We start from the raw sequence: 19566 nt of genomic DNA on the forward strand, positions 1-19566 counted from the left end.
ATGTAGGTGATATTAAAAGATGCTGACTCCAAGACCGGCAGGACCACTCCATGAGACAATCTAATTCACCATGACAGACTACTCTTCCAGCACAAAAAGCTGGAATTTTCTGTAAGTTTGAACAGTTTATCAGTCTGAAGTGCTCCAGCAGCAGTCTGAAGTGCTCCAGCAGTGGCATAAGGAAGCTGCTACAGCCATGAGCAAAAGGAGTGAAAGAGACAGAAGACTTAAGACGGGAAGGAAAAAAAAGGAGGACAGTGAGGCATCTTTCTATGGGCCAAGGGGAGCTGTCATGCCAGCTCAGCTGACCATGAAACAACACGTTAGGCACCTCAGAACAGCATTAGAAACAGCTGGCATGCTGAGAGGGTAACTGTATAAATCAGCCTAGGCTTAATGAAAGGACAAGCCATGAAGGACTTAACCTTGGCCATTGTGGGGGTGTCACCTCTGTCCATCCAGGACCCACAGCCCTGGTACCATTCCTGAAATGAGGTGCCAACACATTTGCTCAGGGAATGAGTAAGATGCCAATATTTTCTCCCAGAAGACCATTGTGGGAAGAGAAAGGGCTGGCAATGCCACACGTGCTCACAGAGCAGCCTCACTATTACAATCCAGCTGGGAAGAGGCAGAGGTTGTCATCCACGCTGGCAAGACTGAGATTTTATCCAGTTTTACGTCCAACATAAAACACAGGAGAAAAACCTGGCAGCAAGGACAGCTGACCTGATGCCCTGCGTCTCTCACCCTACCAGGAGGTCAGGTCACACCAGCGAGTTAGGCTTGTTCTTGTGCTCCCTCCTGGGCTAATTTCAACTCTTCACCTCCAGAGTAGCACAACACCATAGGAATGCCTTCCCCTAGAGCTTGCTGCCATCCCAGTCCCCGCGTGGGCTGCACCCTCAAAACCAACGGGAGATGTGGGGAAATGAAGCGGCGGCCTACTTGTGAGGGAAAGGGAGCAACACTGCGGAAGTTGAGATGATGCCGGGCTTCTTTCAGAAATTTATTACATTAAAAAGCTAATTGTTATATAAAAGAGGGAGGCAAGAAGGTTTATAACATGCACCCAACACCTAACACCTCCTTCCCAAGCACGCTGCCTCCTGCACACGCAGCTCCCAGCCCCCATGGGGTGTTTCCAAACCCAACCGTGACTCTTTGGGTTCTTCTTTTTACGCTTTTTACCATTTCCCGCCCCGCCAGCCTGCTCACGGCTGCAGAGCGACCCAGACCGAACTCTCGTGCCTCGCTGCCATCGCTCATAATTAACATTTCACCTGTGTAGACTTTATTGCTGTCAGTGCGGAGCACAAAGTTTCCTGCCCGGAATAAAACCACCCCCGAACGGAGACAAAAGCTCTGCCACCCACTCATCACCGGCGGGCTCATCCCTACCACACACCGCCCCCTCGCTCCCCTCAGCGGCCGTTACCGGCCGGGACGCCCCGCAAGTATCAACGGACCCACGCATCCTCTGCCAGGGCCGCCCGGCGGATTGACGGCCGCCCTGGCTAACCAGAGGCCGAGCCACCGCCCCGCCCCGCCCACTCCCTGCCCGGCTCCGCCAATCCGATGTGCGGAAGGGCGGTGGAAGCCAGCGGCTGACGGCGTGCGGGCCCGGGCAAGGGCGGGGCGGGCCTGGCGGCGGGAGGAGGGTCCTGCCCCGCCCGGGCCCGCCCCCCGTCGCCGCTCCTCCTCCGGGGCACCGGCGTGCGCCCGCTGCCCGCCCCGCCCGGGACGCCGCTCCTCGTCGTGGCCGGTGCTGGATGCCGCCCCGGAGAGGCCGGCACCGGGGCCACCCCGCGGTAAGTGCACGGGCAGCGCTTGGGCTGCTCCGCTGGGTCACCGGCGCGGGGAGCTCCCGCGTCCCCCCGGGGCTCTGTGGGTGAGCTGCCGGGGGGGACAAAGGGCGGGTGCCGGGTCTCAAGAGCGGGGCGGTAGTGGCACCTGCCCCCGCCGGTGCCGGCCGGCTGTGGGGAGCGGTCCCCGCGGGGGCGACGGGACTGTCGGCGGGGCGCGGAACGGAGGGACCTGCCGAGCGCCCGGTCGGGGCGAGGGAACCAGCCCTGTGAGCTGTGGAGGCGAGGGCGGTGGGGAAAGGTGCCCGCGGAGCTGCGGGGGTTTCTTCCTGCCTGTGCCCCCCGTGGCTCCGACCGTGCGGCAGCGGCTGCCGAAGCGGGGTCACAGCTCCGTCGGTAACGAGAGGTCCGAATTTCGAGTTCGATTCCGAGTTTTATTCCGAGTTTTGCCGTCGAAGGGGCGGTGGGCGCAGGGCTGAGGCCGTGAGGGTTTCTGCGGGCGCGGGGCTGTGGCTGCCGGGGGCGGCCAGGGTGGGCAGGTACCGGCTGGGAACGGGGCACGGGAAGAGTTTTGGAGTCGCGGCAACTCCCTCGTCCCTCACCGTTGTCCCTTGTCCTCTGCCACCGGTGGGTCTCGCTGGTGCTAGAAGATGAGGTGATGCTAAGGCACGTTCCCTGGCTCAGCAACACCACCAACCATGCGACCAGAGGGAGTCCGTCACGGCCCAGGGCAGCTGGCCATGTCTCAAAGGGCTCGTCTGGGACGCTTCCCACTTGATTGGCTGCCACCTGTCTTGCAGGTGCTGAGGGAGAGGGACATGGCTGTGGCCGGGCAGTGCAGGATGGCTTTGGGACAAGCAGGGCACAGGTCCCTGCTCTCTGTAGCACCTTCGGGCAGGGTGAGCTGTGTGGGACAGGTAGTTGAGCACCTGGGCCTTCTCCAGTGCCTGCCACCACCTCCATGGAGGCAGCCTCGGGTGTGAGGGGCCGGATGGAGACATCCTGCGGGGCTGGTCTGGGTGGTCTGACGGCGGTGACAGCCTTTCATCTACCGGCACCGGACAGGACAGGGAAGGAGATGAGTGTCCCAGCAGGTATATGTGCACGGGAGAAGGGATGGGTGTCAGAAAGGAGAAAGTCTCCATACTTCGTTGTTTCTCCACCTCTTGAATTCTTTCTCAGTACCGATTTACAGGGAAAGGCTCTGGGTTTCCTCTGCTGCCTGCGCTGAGAAATCGTCATCCTCTCCACCAAGAGATGTTTCTCCTGCTGCTCGGCAGTGACAAGCTCTCAGGTTAACTCCCAAGAGGCATTTAAAATGCACATCTGTTTTTTTCCACCACACCAGCAAACTGTGACGTGCTGTCTGAACCTTGTCCCTTCTTCAGAGAACTGCCGTGATGCCCAGGCCCTCACAATAAATACCTCAAAAGCATAGGACACTTTCCCAGAGCAAATAATGAGGATGGATTTCTAGTACTCATGATCTCTGGAGTAATGTTTTAAAAAAAAAAAAAAGAAAAAAACCTGAAACAACTTTTTGAACATTGGTTTCCCATTCATTTGTTTAGCTTTTATCTTTATTTATTTATTTTTAATTTTGTTCCTGGAAAACTTGTAATTACAACAGAATGCCTTAGCCTCGCTCTGTTGTTTATTCCTCCCATTTAATTGTTGTGCGTTCTTAATCAAAGTGTCCTGTTTTCAGCACTGGTGATGTTGAGAGTCTGTGTAGTAGCCATTGTTTTGGATTCAGATGAGGAATGACAAATCAGAAGAAAATGGAATTCAGAAGGGAAAAAAAAAAATGTTTTCTTGCAGATATCAGCTGAAAGGGGTGGTAGGGGGACAACACACAGATGACAAAAAGGGGTAAGACAAGCATAAGCAAAAATAAGTCTACAAAATGATATTGAAGAACATGAATTGTAGTGATTCTTTTCAGTGGTTTACCAAAAAAATGCTGTCTGTGCTCTTTGGATAGGTGTTTTTCCTTAGGGATTTTTGTTGTTAACTAGATTTTTATATGAATGTGATAAACTGGTATAAACACCAGTGACAAATAAAGTTCTGTCACCTGTCAGCTTTTTTTCCTGAAACAAAAAATCCGAAAACAAACAAAAAAATTTTGTATTTACACGTGTTTTTCCGATTTAAGTCTTTTTTGATAGAGGATAAGGGCCAGGTCGTTTTGGTTTTGGTTGTGTTTGTTTGGTGGTTTGGGTTTTTTTTGGTTTTTTTTTTTTTTTTTTTCCAAAAAACCCAAAGCTGATAGTGCTTTAAAGCTACAGCAGTCTTTTCTGTTCCCAACACCGCAGGTAAAAAGTACGTGAATGCAGTGGTTAACTCTGTATCAGTTAGCTTTTGTAGTTAAGTCGTGGTCCTACTGTTCGTCCAGTGCAAGACAATGTAAATGACTCACGTGCTTACTGTGCTCCAGGGTTACACTTCTTTCCGTGCAGAAAATCTTGTGCTACTCCGCTCTCCTTGATTATCTTGGTGGTTTTTAGCAGTGGTATCTTAATTTGTAGTGTGTGGTTAGTAACAGAGCATGGACAAATGGTGGTCTCAGCCCAAAAGAAGTCCTCTGATGAGGAGGAGCTGCTCCTCAGCGAATAGCAGGAGGAAATAATTTGCTTCTTGTTAAAGCATTTCTTATGCTTGCTTTCTCTCTTCCCGGCCCTCCCCCCCCCACTTCTTCTTTTTGCAAAATCTGGCATGACCTCAAAAATGCAGCACACACTAAAGCTGTGGGTTTGGGGTTTTCTTTTGTTCTTTTTTGGGCCATGTTTTCCCATTTTCCCCATCGCTTTGCTGAAGTTGGTGTCTGGCAGTACCATGTGCGGTCTCTGAACTGCATCTAATTGTGGAGACCCTGCTGTTTGTGTTAATTTTATCAAGGTATTGGCAAATTGGTGTTTTCACACTTGTAATAGAGGCAAGCTGTGTTCCAGGTGGAGTTTTATCTATTTTTTCTGGAAGTCTGTCCACTTTACATAAATCAATATTCCTCTCTGCTTTGAATATGTTCAAGACTATCTGTACACTTTAGGGGTAAAGAGTTAGCGGCAAACTGATGCAGAAGCTGGCTAGTTGGTCTGAATATTTAGACGGTGATTCAAATGCCAGGACATCAGCAGTGGACTTTCTCCTTCCTCTGAAGAAGTAAGCCAATGTTGGTGTTTTTTTGTTTTGTTGTTGGTTTTTTTTTTGTTTGTTTGTTTTTTTCACATGGGCATTACTGATAGGAAAGCTATTCCTGCTCAGAAGAGTTCTTTACGTGATATACTGGTGAAAGCATGTCTGTTCTTACTTGTCCTGCAACTCCAGGTATTGCCTGTGAAGTTATAATGATGCTTTGCTTTTTTTTGTTTTTGTGTTTTGTGGTTGTTGTGTTGTTTTTTTTTTTTAAGTAAAGATTTCATAGTCTGCTTAATTCTAGAACTTACAAGATCTTGGTGAGAATAGAAAATGAAGGAAGAGTTTGTTCACGCTTTTTTTGACAGCCCTGTAAAATATTTCAGAAGGCTTAGTGATCTGTTCCAATTCAGTCCAGCCCAGCTCAAATATAAAAATACCGTCACAGTGGAACAATTTCTGCAAAGACAGTCTTGTAGAAGAGTGTCACTCAGCTGTTGTGCTTAAGGCAAGTGTATAATAGATCTGCTTGGGAGAAGTCCTGTTTCTAGCCTTGGTAGACGTAAAAAAAAGGAATATGTTTCCAGTTGGAGAATTAATTTATGGGCTTTTGGATCATGAGACTTCGTGCATTTGCAATTTGCACGGTATAGAACGATGCTTCTCTCTTGAGTTGCTATTAGAGAGACCAAGTCTTGCTGCTTCTCTCCTTGCACTTCCTAAGCCTCCTGACTGGCCAGGAAGAAAGCCTCGCTTTCCCTTATTTTAAAGACCTTTCTGCAGCTCTCCCCCTCTGTACTTTGCCCCTCCTGTTTCCCACAGGTAGAAACGATGAACAGTCTTTAGTAAAGATTGCACCACTTGGCAGAAGCGCGCAGGGTGAGCGCTGGAGCACCAAACCGAAGTATCTTCTATTGCTGTCCTTCACGTTGAGATGCCAGACTGGTGGCTTCTTTTACTGTGCTGCTGGCTCTGCATATGTATGCTCGTGAATAAGCTTCCTGTAAGGGTCCATCTCGAAAGAGATGCGAAGCAGTTCAGTTCCGTTAATCTTTGCAAGATCTCATGTGATGCTGTCTTGGTAATCCATCTGAGAAAATGGAGCTTTGCACTTGTGAGCAGGCTTCCTTTGCAGCCGCTTTATGTGCGGTGTGATGGACACTGAGGCTGGCTCACACCTTGTGCCATATTTTGCTGGTTCTGTATTTCCCTAGGCCAGTCAATACCTTCAGTTGCTACCTACTCATAAATTTTAATTAATGTGCTTGATTTATGAATATGAGGAAGCCCTATAAGCGATTGGTAATCAATAAACAAGGCCATTAATAGATTATGCATAAGTAAACAAATTCATTGTAACAAGAAACTTCATGTTGGTTGTCGGACATGGTAAGATACATGCTACTAATTTTACCTATCAAAGAAAAGGCAGGACGAGTTGATCCATTGCTCTTCCCATGTTGTCAGGAGAATGTTTGTCCCCCCAGGAAAATGGCATGCTGGAAAAGAATAGCTGTTTGGGTATTGTTTAAAGCATGTACGTTGCTAAGTTTTGCATATGCTTCTGATAAAATAACGTATTTTAAAAGGCTGCATGTTTTTGTGTACAAAAACTCAAAAGCACTTTCCATCACTTGGAAGTGGTGGAAAAACCTGGTCCCAGTGAGATTGTAATTCGTCCCTTTTTGCCTGCAGCCTTTAATACTCATTGCCTGTTTCTCTCAAAAAGCTCCTGAATTCAGTTTTGGTTTCAGGGAAAGATTAAGCCCAGATGATTCATTCTGGGCTGTCCTCATAGGGAGCAAACTGCTGAGGAGCTTTTTTCATCCCATGGGAGAGACAGATGGAAACGTGACAGTCACTTTGCGTGGTCCTGCCACTTTGCGTGGTCCTGCCACTGCACTCCCACGCGCTGTAGGAGCACCTCCTTTGGTGCTCTGTCCTCAGCTAAGCCATTTGACAAGTCATTGTACTCCTGGGAAGTTACTGCAGGACATGACCTAGTTGTCCTGGCTGTTGGTTGCAGGTGGCATTTTTCACACCTGCTGCAGCCACGACATAAAACAGTCTACCTTCAGTTTTGTTTTTGACCCTGACAAGCAACTTTCCCCCCCACACACTGATGCATCTTTCCAGAGAAATTTTCATTATCTCAAGGGGTAGTCAAAGGAGGTGGGTGGGGTCTTAAAAGTTGCTGGGAAAGGCTAATATATGCCATCATTGCATCTTTTACTTGCTCAGGCTCCTTACTACTCTGTTTTGCAGACAGTACTGGTGCTCTACAGTATGCCTCTGAGGGGACAAAATACCTGGTAGGTGAGGGGGGTTCTCAGTTTTAAGGCCGTCTCTCACCAGTACGAGGCAGCCCAAGTGTGGGTTGCTGCCGAAGGCAGGCTTGTTTCCAGGCAGTTGTCAGTCTGTCTTGCTGCAGGGCTGCCTTGATTAAAGCTGCTTAAGCTGATTGTGAAACTGCAGCCTAAGAGTCTAGTTGTAGGAGCCTAAGACATTAATAAGAGTCTTAACATTTCTGGACAGTTTTTGATGGGACTCCATAGGGCCACTCTGATAAGGTTCCATCAGGAAGATTCTCAATGCTCATTTTCTGTCAGCTGTAGCAAAACCAGCTTTTCCAAGATCTTTCACTGTAATAAAGCTTACAAAGCAAGTTTCCAGGTGTTTTTGAGAGAAGCGCAGAATTACCTATGGGTTGGGATTTTTGGTTTTTTCTTCCCCCCCCCCCCCAATAGAGGAGGACTTTGTTCTGCTTTGCTGCTTTGAGTTGGTGGGTGATTGTTCATTCATCTATTTGCTTCATCCCCTTGAGATGTGGTTGTGGCAGTACCTAGAGGCTGAAATCAGCCTTAGGACCCAATTCACAGCGGTTCCATAGACTGATGTGCAAAATACAGCAGTGCTTGTAAGGCTACTCAAACCCACATGCTGTTTGGATGAGACCTGCTTCCAGACAGGCTGGCCGTGGCATGGCCCCAAATTCACTGGTGGTAAGTCATCCTTGTGCCATTGTGTATATGGTCTGTGTGAGGTGGTTTAGCTAGTTGTCACGCTGATACCTGAAGCCAGCAGTCTCTGGAATTCCTCTGCATCCTCCTCCTCCCTCGGAAGGGTCTGGGGCTCTTATCCCTCTTACTGGAGCAAACCTTGGCCATTCCCGCTTTTACTGAGCAAATGCTGAGGTTCTGCTCCGGTGCTGGGAGGCAGCTCAAGAGGCAACAGAAACAGGAGGAGAAGATTAGGGGGTTTTTCTTAACGAGTTTCTTTGGCCATGTGTGAGCTGTTTAATCAGAGGAGTCTTGAAATTAATGACAGGCGTGTTTTCCAAAGCTCCACTGCCTGTGTGTTTAGGTAAAATAAACAGTGCTACATAAGCTGTGCCATCACTCTGGGCACTAATAAGCCTCCTGACTGATACCAGAAGAATACAAATAAATAGTGCCTTTGACTGTTTCATTGATAGACTGCCAGGCCTTTGACCGAGCAATTACATCTCAAAATGCACTTCTCTGGGAGATAAAACATGAAGTGATGTAGTTAAAAAAAAAAAAGAAAAACAAAACAAAACCCCAAACCAAACAACCTGTAGGGTGTCCCAGAGCCTGATGATTGACTTCAGCCTTTATTAATTCATCTGCAGTGCGTTTGCTGGAGCTTTTAGGGTTTAATTGAGGTTAAGAGGTTGGAATCTGTGGTAAACAAAAGAATGGCATATGGGCAGTCTGAAATTGTGTATGTTTGAGTAAGAGCATTCCTTCTGGCCGCTTGTTTTCATTGGGCAGTTACTTGGCTCACAACTTCTTTTTTTTCCTTTTTTTTTTTTTTTCTTAAAAAGGTGTAAACATGCAATGCCAGCGAGTTAATGATTCATTATGTTTTATCACATCCTAACATACCTCTAAAGAAGAGAAGGCTGAGCTGGGTTTGTTTGACCTCCCCCTTCAGATTAAGGACATTGCTTCTTTAACCTCTTACCTGCTGTGGTGGGATCGACAAGCTCATTTGTTTTAAAATGTAAAATGAAAAACACCTTCTCCCTGTCCTTCCTTACTTTCTTGCTCTTGGGGTTCACAGTTGTTCTCTTAAAAATTCAAATGGACAAAGCAGGTGTGAGACCAGAGGAAAAGCTTTCCAGAAGCTTTGTTTTATAGAGGCTATGGGGAAGTGGGTTTCAATTTCTTCAGTTATCTACAGAGAATTGTGTGGATGTGTTTTTGTGGTCGCTTCTTTGTCCTATTTTCACTTGTGTTATGAGCCACGTGAACATCCTCACTGAACGTGATCTCCCCTTGCGAGTGGGAATGTGCGCTGGCCAGTGCAGCGGTTTGACAATTTAGACAAACCTCCTTATGTTGTAAAGCATGAGCTCATACTCCAAGGTCTTTACGCTGTTGATAAAGTTTATGGCGCATATGACATCAGCTGGCAATAATAATGGTGACCTGTTGCCCTCAAGTCATTCCGTAGGCATCTGTAATTTATATACAGGTGTTAGTAGTGTGTAGCCTGGAGCCTAAGAGAGCTCATCAGTATAATTATATCAATAAGAGAGGATAAATCAGATTTTCTTTCTCGTAATATTTCATTTAATAGAAACTTTCACCTGTCCCAGGAAGTGAAACGTGTCTTTCCTGCTTGCTTATGATTTAGAGCAATCTTCTTTTTAAAACTCCTAGTTCTTGTTTAATGAAATTCTGATTGTGAAAAAAAAAAAGTAGTAATAATACTAGCCTTTAATAACCACCTCCCTTCATTAATACAATAAATGCAATTTTTTGTACTTGTGTATCATAAGAGATGCTCTACATAAAGAACTTGTATCAAAAAATGCTTTATTAAGAATAAGAAGCATTTTATATGCTGGCTCAGGGAAGGAGGTGCGTGGATCAGCTTTTGTACTTGCAAAAGGACACTTAGAGATCTTTTTCTGGTATTTGATTTAAAAAAAAACCCAACTATAACACTGGAGTGTAGAATTGAAGGGAGAGGGGTAAATCCAAGTTCTTTTTTCTGTCCTGTACTTTGTTTTACTGTGATGGTTTGCTTTTCCCATCTCCCACGCAAGAGTTTAATTCTGTCATATTTTTCCCCTGAAGCAGGACAAACATGATTGTAAATACAAAATGCTTGTAAAACTTACATGTAATGCACACATGCACAAGTACATATATGTATATATGTTGTGCGTTTGCGTAACATGACCTGCTTTCTTGCTGCTTGTTTGCTTGCTTGAATCCATTTTGGAGGGTGAAGGCAAAGCCCATGCGTCCCTTCGCAGCCTGTCCCCGTGGGCGGGCTGTGTATTTGGCTGCCCTTGCTGGGGAACGTGCCCATCCCCGGGGTGCGGGTCTTTGTGGGCAGGTTTCAGCCAGCAGCACCCCTGTTGCTGTCCCAGTGATGGGTGTTTGGGTGTTGCTGGCCAAAGGGAGTCGTGCGGGGGTGACTATGGGCAGCCAGGGTTTGCTGGCTTGCATCAAATCTTGTGCGAGGGTGGAGCGGACCCTGTAACCAGTTGGTATCGCACCAGTTCAGATCTCTGGTGGTGTTCATCCCTAACCTACCTTTGAGGAGCCTCTCCCCATCCTCCCGGATTCATCAAGTGCCATGGGATGCTTCCTTGCCCTGGAGAGCGTCAGAGCAGAGGGCTGTAAATAAAATGTCACAATTTGCTGAGCAAACTGTGTCTAGCGTAGCGATGACGTGAAGATGATGTTGGCTACTGTGTTTTTGTGCATAAATTGAATTTCTGTCTCTTATTTCTGTTGTTACCATAACTTCAGCTCTAAGATGCTCATGCAGCTTGGGCTCAGCCCTCGGGAGGAGACTGGCAGTGCTTGTCACGCAAAAAGTACCAAACAGCAGCTCAGCCTTGTGAGTTTATGTGTTTCTGCCTCTTCCTTGGAGTTGAGGGGCAGAGGATTTGGGTTCAGCAGTTTCCCAGGGGCTCAGAGCAAAGAGAGGGGGGAAGACAGCTCGGAAGAAGTCCACTGTGCTGACACGTGCCTGCCGACGGCTCATTGAAACCTCCACTTTGGGCAGGAGTGAGGCCCCTGGTTGAAGGACAGTGTGCTCTCCCCTTCCTCGTGGGTGTTTTCGGGAAGCAGCCCATGGTGTCACCTGCCTTATCACTTACGTGCGTCTCGAAACCTTGAGTCTAGTTTATTATTCCACGGAGACGCGACTGCTTTATGGCATTCTCCTGGGACTCACAGGCTCTTTAAAGGTTGACTCTGCCCACTTTGTGCTGCCATGCCAGTGGAAACATTGACCGTGGCACTGTAAAACAGATGACAGCGTTTGTGTTTTTTTTTTTTTTTTTTAAACAGTGACAAGGAAAGCATCCCATCAAACACGTGCCACAGGCTGCTCCCAGTGCTGGCAGGGGCGTGGCACTGATGCTCTCTCTCACCTTCTCGGCAGGTGCGTGGGATGAAGGGAGCCTGACGTCCGCCCAGAGAGGAGACCCCTGGTCCCCGTGGAGCTGCCCACCATGAGCCGGGCACTGCTGGCCGGCAGGATGCAGCTGGAGAGCCGAAACGTCTGTGTCTTCCTGCCCACCCGGGAGCAGCTCAGCCTGGCCGTCGGGGTGAGTGGCTGGGAAGGGGGGCCGGGAGGTCTGCCGTTGTGGCTGGCTGTTGCTGCCCTTCAGTTTTGTTAGCTCCCATTGTTCTCCCAAAAGCCTGGTGCCGGTCTGCTGACCGAAAGGCTATTAGCCAGCTTAGGGTAATTGGTGTTCCATTTTCTAATTGGGCTGCTTCGACTCATTTGCAGAGTTCCTTAAAAGTCATGTTTGTATTTTTCAATAGGGGGTCCCCTCTGCTCTTTTTCTGTTGTTATTTCTTTTTTATTCTCTCTGAGTGTTTTCATGGTTTTTTTTGCTACTGATAATATGTAGCAATTTTTTAAAAAATTGAACCTGAAATGGGTTGATGACTTAGCAAGCATGCCCAACACATGACCTTTTGCTCTGGCGTTTTAGCTATTTCTGGATTTGATAGTCTGCAGATCTCTTCAAAGCCTCTAAGGCAGAGTAAACAACCATGGAGGGTTTTTTTTCCCCTCCTTTGAGTACTTGTACACAAAACAACCCAGAGGTAAGTCGCTTTGTTCCTTTGATCGCCACTTCAAATGCCTGAGTGTGTGTGCACGAGTGACAGCAGGGCCAGGTCAGCTGGCAGCCCCGCATGGCACGGTGTCCACCATGGCGCGGTGCCGCTTTGTGCAACACTGGCCGCTCCTTGAACTTGCGAGGAACTGAGCTGAGCGAGGCACTTGAGGTTGAGGTGACAAGCTGGACTCAAACAGAAGTGCTCTCTTGGGAGTGTGTGCTCTCATGTGTGGGCTGGGGAGGTTTGGCTTTGTTTTGGGTGGGTTTCCCCCCAACCCCGCCCAGGATGGGGAGGGGGAGAAGACAGTTGAGGTGAACTGTTATTTTAAGCACTTGATTTGAAACGGTGGCTTTTGAAACTATGCAGGCTAATCTTCAAAATCCATGTAGGAATTTTCCTACCTGCCGCACTTAAGTGCGGCATCGTTAACTGAAACAGCCACAAAGAAACAAGGCTTTAACAGCAAAACGTGGGGCACTCTGCCTCTAGGCTACCGGTTCAAACCCAGCCCATCTACCACCCCAGAAGGCTTTTGCAATATCCTGGCTTAAGTGCAAGCCACAAAACGATGATTTAATTGAGTTCTTGGTGACAGGTGCACGGACTGGGGTAATGGTCTGTTGCAACTGAGTCTAAATCTCACCTTCTTAAAGCTTTTATGAGGGATGCTCAAGATCTGCGATAGTAGAGCCCGCCCCGCTGCAGGGAAGGTGCGGAGCGGTATGCAGGAGGGCGGCGTGCTGGCAGGGCTGGTGCTGTCACCGCTCCTCGCTGAGCCTGTGCCCGAGCTGGGCATACGGCTGTTCCTCCACTGCTGGGTCACTCTCCACTGCATTAAGTATAAGCAGCGCTTAGACCATACGGTAAATCCTCAATACCTGCAGTTTATCATAAAATCATAGAATCATTTAGGTTGGAAGAGACCCTTAAGATCATTGAGTCCAACCGTAAGCCTAACACTGCCAAGTCCACCACTAAACCATGTTCCTAAGTGCCACATCCACATGTCTTTTAAATACCACCATGGTATTTAATAAGAATAAGAAATGGTCTTTTGCATTGAGCGCTGGCAGGGACAGAGGGAAGGTGCTGTGTCCCCTTCCTATTTCTGCCTGCTGCACCTCCAAAGAGTCAGGGCACCTTGCGCATCGTCACCTTGTCCTGCAGAGGGATCCCTGCCACAGCACCCCTCAGTAGCCCTTTTAAAGACATTTTCCCTCCTCACTTCTGCCCCTTGCTTTGGTGGCTGGGAAGTTGGGAAAATGTGTACGTGAAGATGCCTGCACGTGAAAGAGAATAGCTGCCTGGGACAAAACATGAGACCTCAACGCGCAGTTGTGTCCTAATTGCATAGAGAGTGAAACATGACCTGTTACAGCTGGGCAAGTCACCAAAACCAGCTTTTCACTTGGCTTCTGTCTTTACCACAACACCCCTTTCAAAACAACAACAAAAATTAAGATTTCACAGCTGAAGAGATATTTTTGGTTTTTTTAAAGGAACATCAAGGCAATTTTCTAGTGATGTTGGTAGAACCCAAATTTAATTAGCACAACCACAGATGATACTTTGTGCATTTATTAGAATATTAATGGCGCCTTCTTAAGATTTCCAAAGCCTTTTAACCTCTTCAGTGTGGAATGCAAATACTAAACAAGCTTGCAGCTCAGTGAGGTAGGTAGGAGTGGTTATCCTTCCAGCAGAATAAATTATAGATCCTTCCCGTGATAAGCACCGTGTTTATGCACGTAATTCCTTTCTCCCCCTTCCCATACAAATTCCACCCTTCCAGATAAGAGTTTACCTATATGTCTTTTATGTGGTCACATGTAGGTTGAAGCCCACTCTTTAAAATGGATTTGTCTTGTGCCCTTCACAGACAGTACTATTGAAGAGAGGAGCAGGAGCCATTTTAAAGTCTCTTCCCCCATAATCGGGTATCTCTTAATGTTGATATCCACCTTTCTGGATGTATAGACAAAGTTGCGGGGATTGTGAAGAGGAAAACTCTCTTCCCAGGACCAACTGTGAACATGAGAAGCAGAGCAGTGAGGAGAAGTAGTGGGTGCTGCAGCTCACCAGCAGCCCCGAGGACAGCGAGGCAAAGCAGGATGTCTCCGCTGGGGAGAACGGACATTGGAGCACAGAGCAAAGCAGTCTGCCTTGCTGCAGGCAGCCCCAGTGGGGAGATGGAGTGTGAGCACTGGGGAGGTTAAGCAGGCTGTGAGTGAGAATGGTGCAACTAAAAACTGTATCTGTTGCACCAAAGATCTTGGAGTGGTATCCAGTTTGTTCAGTTTTGTTTATCTGCCAGCATTGTTGCTCATCTCCCTAATAGTTTTGATCAATATCAACTAGTTCTTATGACTAGGTTTCTGAAACTTTTCTGGGGTGGTAGCAGCTGAATAAAGGAGAGACCTATGCTAGTGAAGGTCCGGCTGCCAACGAGGGCAGCAGGGCAGGCAGCTGCCCTACCTGTGTTTGGGTGGATCAGAAGCAGCCACAGCAGATGTTGCTCCTTGCCTACTGCTGCAGAAAAGGTGGGAGTGTGAGCCGGAATTTTTGGAGGGGAGAAAGTCTGGTGAGGCCCTGTGTGTTGGTGAACGGCAAGCATAGGTCTGAAGTGTGAAATTGTTCTGTGAGCAGGAGAGCTGATGTTTTAAAGCATATCAACCAAGAAAAATAGAGATAGGTAACCAATATGTGTCCATATTTGGACACAGAATGACCCTGGAGTAGCAGTTACCTTCTGTAAACTTGCACTCAACTTCACTTTGGACTAAATTTCATGTGTGAAGAAGCCCTGAGTCTGACATGGGGCAAAGCTGAGCATCAGGTCAAGGAATGATTCACGGTGTGTCTGGGATGGAGCTTGGCATGGGAACCGTACACAAAGGGAGGAAAGGCCAAAGAGAAGCGCACGGATGAAAAATGCAAAAGGCAATGTTGGTTGCTTTGAGCAGAGGGCAAGGCAGGAGGAGGGAACAGTGATTGCAAGTGTAATCAGTATTGCATAGCCTTGAAGGCTGGGAGTAAAACTTGATAGAGAAGGGAAGTGCTGAAAGAAGAATGGACAAGGTGGTAGCTCACATACCTGCTGTGCAAGAAATCTGATTAAATCACTGCTTTAGAGCTGAGTGTCACAAAACATTGAAGTGCTCAGTTCTCTAGGACTAAGTATCGTAAGCAGGTTTTTCTTCCCTTAGGTGTGAAAGCATGTCACTTAGAAAATCCAATCGTATAGCTTTTACATAGAGTCCTGTGCTGCCAGTGACTCTTGTATGCACATAATCATTCTGGCTAGGGGTAGGTCACCTCTTCCTTAGTGAGTCCTTCCCAGATAGAACATGCTCAGAGCTTGCTTGCTTGAGAAAGGGGGCAGATCTGTGCCCAACTTCCCCTTCCAGCTGCATGTTCTTGGTGGCTGAGCAAATACTGCATTTAGGTTTGAGACTGTCAGGGTGCAGTCTCACATGGGGACCCATAATAAAACCGAGATGTGGTTTTGGGTCTTATCAGACCTGTGAACTACCTCCTTCCCTCCCAAAGCGTGTATATGCACACACATGTGGGTATTGGTGTAGCACAGGTTTCAAAGCTCTCGATAAATCAGTAGTGAGTGGCCTGCTAGTGATGCCTTGTCAAGTAGAAGAAAATGAGTACTTAAATGACCTCCAGTTTCCCATTGTCCTTGTCTAGTGACATGGTACATCCTGGGCAGGGAGGGGAACACGGCCTGTTTGAGGAGTGTGGCACGCCTGCACTAAAAGGGTTTGAAGAATTATGGTGGCGATTAGTTTGATGGCGGTGATTAGTTTGTAGGAGAGCTCAGTAGTTGACTTCTGCCCCTTCCTCTTTGCTGCTGAGAAGGTAGCGCTGCACTGTCCCCCCTAGGGAAGGCTGCTCCTGCTAATCTGCATCGTCCAGCAGCGGTGTAATAAAATCCAGAGGTTCTGGCCCATTTTTGAGCTGGCTGCACCCTGGGCTGAGCTGAGGTTGTCTGTGTTGCTGTTGTTCTGCTCTCCCCATCTGCTCTTGCTCAGAGCTCCTGCCCCCACACCTCTGAGGGTGGGGGGGTTTGGGGGTTTTGTTTGTGGCTGTGGTTGTCTGTCTGTCTGTGCTCCTGGGGTGTTGCAATGGGGCAGGGGGAAATGAGGCTATAGGTGGGAGGAGATTTAGCGGGGGAATTTTCCAATCATAGTACACATCCATGTCTGCTTTCCCAGTGCTTCCTCAGTGCATGCACAGTGTTATGGGAGGCAAGGGTATTGGAAGGTCTGGTGTGGCATGGAAAGGGGCAAGAGCTTATGGGCCATTGGCGACAGCTTCAGAAGATGATGATGTTAATTGCTGTGTGACGAGAAGTCAGCAGGGGACAGCTTTTCTGTGTGGCGCACAGAGCAACCTCATCTCTAACCCATGAGCTATTTCCGTTCAAACCATACAATCTTGGGTTTGTTTGTGTACTTCTGTTCTTAGTTCTCCTGAATGAAAGTTTTCTTCTTTGTTTTTTCTCTTAACCTCTCTCAAAAAAAAAAAAAGTCTGCAAGAGAGTAGTATTTTTCACTTCTGTGATTACAAACACACTTTCTGTAAGAGCACCTATAAATAGCACGGTAGGTACTGCACAAAACTAGCGTTTCAGCAGTGCTCCAAATTCTTACACAAAGATGCCAATAGATAGGAAACTTTTAATTCATGTCTTACTGAGCTGAGCCACTTTGCACTGTGAGGGAGGAAGAATGACATGTTGATTATTGTTCTGTGATAATAGCAATAATACAACTGAAAACAAAGCTTGTTATGTGGGGGTTTTTTTTGGTGTGGTACCCAAAAATATATTGGCCAATGTAAAGAAGGCAAATTGCTCCATCCAGGTGTGTGAGCCATCTGTAATGTTGGATTGGTTGTTTCTTTCAGGTCAAAGCCACTGGACAGGAGCTCTTTCAGCAAGTTTGTGATTTAGTGAAGATTAAAGAGCCTCACTTCTTTGGCCTCAGCATTGTTAAAAGTAAGCAAACTCAATGCACGGAGCAAATGACTTGGCAAACGTCCACAGACCTGCTTGTGTATTTACAGTGTGTGCATATATACACAGCGGCCGTGCCTGGGGGGAATTTGATTGTAATAAGGTCACAAAGTATGTAGATTATGTACAGGCTTCTCAGAGCTCTTTTGATCTCTGGTATGTGGGCAGACAAATTGGGAGAAGGGGGGGCTTTTGTTCTCCTCCTTTGTTCCACCTCTTTGTGGGGTTTTCTTTCCTGTAGCCAAGTTGCTAGCCAACATATTTGTCACTGAATTCAAAACTGTCACTAGCTGAACAGGAGGTGAATTTTAAAAGGACACTGGGGCTGAAAGTGTTAACTTATCTTCTGAAGTCACATGCAAAGAATGTGGGACCAAGGGGAGGAAACTCAAAAGGTTTGAGGGGACTGAATGCGTGTGTGGGACATTGGGTTTTGAAATATCGCGTGTGAAATACAAAACTTATTAGTCCGTGGGTTGAAGTCCAGTCTGCTTGGTCATATGGCTTAGTATTGACCAGGGAACAGTGTAAGATGATGCCTTAAAGAAGCAAACTGATACGAGATATTACATTTCTAGGATGGTGCGTGCATTGGCACCCCCCCCAACTCTTAGTAATTAGAAATGGATCTGTTGTCCTCCTCCTTATCCTGCCTTGCTGCATTTCCAAAAGCGTGGGAAGGTCTTTTCTTCCCTCCAAGAATTTTTCTCAAGTGTGTTATTATTTACTACTGCAACTCTAGATACTGCTTCATTGAAATGAGAATAGTCTTTTATGAGTCCTTCTGAATAAGGTTTCTTTTGCCTCCTTATGAATATGTGGGATAAAATAGTTTAAGTTTACTTGTCTCATTTCCTTTCTGCTCTCATTCTCTAAGAACTTTTGGTTTCTTTGAGCGCAGCACTCAAACTAAAACTGGAGTAAGCTAAGTTTATCTGCGTAAGGTTTGTAGTCTCCAAGAGATTCCATCAACATAACTAAACCGGTAACGAGCAAATACATCTGTGTGTTTAAACCAGTGCAGGTATTTTTTTTTTTTATGTGAGGAAGACCTGAATGCGCTTAACCTTCTTCACAAATTGACTGGTCTCCTGTGAGTCTCCACCTCTGCCTCCTTTTTATAACACCAGTATTTGCCCATTCCACTTGCAGGATGTCTTGGGTGAAATTTGAGCTCCTGTCCTCCTCTGTAAGACAGTGCAATTTCATTCCCATTTTCTTTGAATTAGGTGCTCTTCTCCCATTCTCCTCATGTTTCTTTCACTTTTTTCCCCCTTCATATCTTTCTTTCATGTTTTCTGTCCCCTGCTTTTTCCTTCCCTCTCACCTTTTGCATGAAGCACTTTCCTTCCCCCTGTCAAGCGCAGGGACTCTGGCCCCAAAATACCCTATTGTGGCAGATGCCTTTCAGCCTGTTGGAAATGCAGTATAACTGCCCCAACCCAAAGAGCATAATAAAGCTGTGCTGACTAGATCTTAAAGTATATTGCCCTTAGCTTTAAACATAAACAATTTTCTTTTCGCTTCACAAAAGCACTCTTCCTTTTCAGAGAAGCTCATTCTTCACAAAGCTCTTAGAAAAATGTCAAGGAAGAGTTACAGGAGCCCGGTAGCCTGAAGTAATCTCTCTCTTTTTTTTGGTTTTGTTTTCCTGACTATTCCTTACTCATGCTTGCTGCAGCTCAGTTTGTAAAGCTGCTTAATTGAAGGCTCCTCATGCTTACCCCGGCTCCTCCTGACAGCCGTCTCCCTCCACCACCCAGCCAAGTGTCAGGATTCGGGGTGAGGAGGAGATTTATTTTTGTTTGTGCCTCCGTTTAAGAAACTGTTGGGGCCGGACAACAGAGAAGTGTCAGCAGGGAGTTTCTCAGCCTGAATGGCCACAGCCACCAGGAAGGCGGCAGCCAGCCTTCAAGAGAGGGAGCAAACCTGGTCTGTCTGTTATTGCTTCCTCCTGTCCCTACCTTTAGTCTGTGAAAGTCCAGTAAGCTGACTGGAGTCTTGTGCGATGAGTTTTAGAGTTTTCTTATTTTTATTTTGTTTTTAAAATAGCTCCAGGTTTATTACTGTAGAGCTCTAGCAAAGGAATTCTTCTGGTTTTCTGTTCCCCAACTTGATTTCCCACTTCCACCCCCCTGTTTTGGCCAACAGACTGGTGATCATCTCCCTTGCTGCTGGTGGTAAGTGAGGTCTTGCTTCTGTTGCAAATGTAGCACTCTCTATCTCTGCCATTTGGAAGTAGCCTTTAAGGCATTGCCTCCTTTTCAGAGATTTTTGGTTTCATGGCAAGCTGTCATCTCAGGAAAGGGAAGCAGTCCAGTCAGGTTGTGGGTAGGCCTGGGTAAGTTCTGCAATGCCCGGGGGTGACTTGCGGGCACTTAGGTCAACTGCCTTGGCCGGGCAGCAGGTTGGTGTACGTCCTGTGGAGGCTGCGAGGGGAAGGTGTGAGGCTGGTCTGTGAGGCAAGGATGGG

General features: G+C 47.2%; 1 protein-coding gene across 4 annotated transcripts in view; it reads left to right on the forward strand.

The window, feature by feature from the left end:
* The first annotated feature begins 1713 nt into the window (after positions 1-1713).
* FRMD1 (FERM domain containing 1) overlaps positions 1714-19566 on the forward strand; it is a 43472-nt gene continuing 25619 nt past the window's right edge. For 2 of the 4 annotated variants that reach the window (XM_074580210.1, XM_074580213.1), the window contains exons 1-3: positions 1714-1811; positions 11376-11541; positions 16985-17075. In XM_074580210.1, the coding sequence (XP_074436311.1) occupies positions 11446-11541; positions 16985-17075 (187 nt within the window). In that variant the 5' untranslated portion in view covers positions 1714-1811; positions 11376-11445. Of the gene's footprint in view, positions 1812-1847; positions 1892-2987; positions 3100-11375; positions 11542-16984; positions 17076-19566 lie in introns of those variants that run through there. The other 2 variants (XM_074580211.1, XM_074580212.1) reach the window with 2 other exon arrangements.

The sequence above is a fragment of the Larus michahellis genome, chromosome 3, assembly GCF_964199755.1.
Source record: "Larus michahellis chromosome 3, bLarMic1.1, whole genome shotgun sequence".
Classification (NCBI taxonomy): Eukaryota; Metazoa; Chordata; class Aves; order Charadriiformes; family Laridae; genus Larus; species Larus michahellis.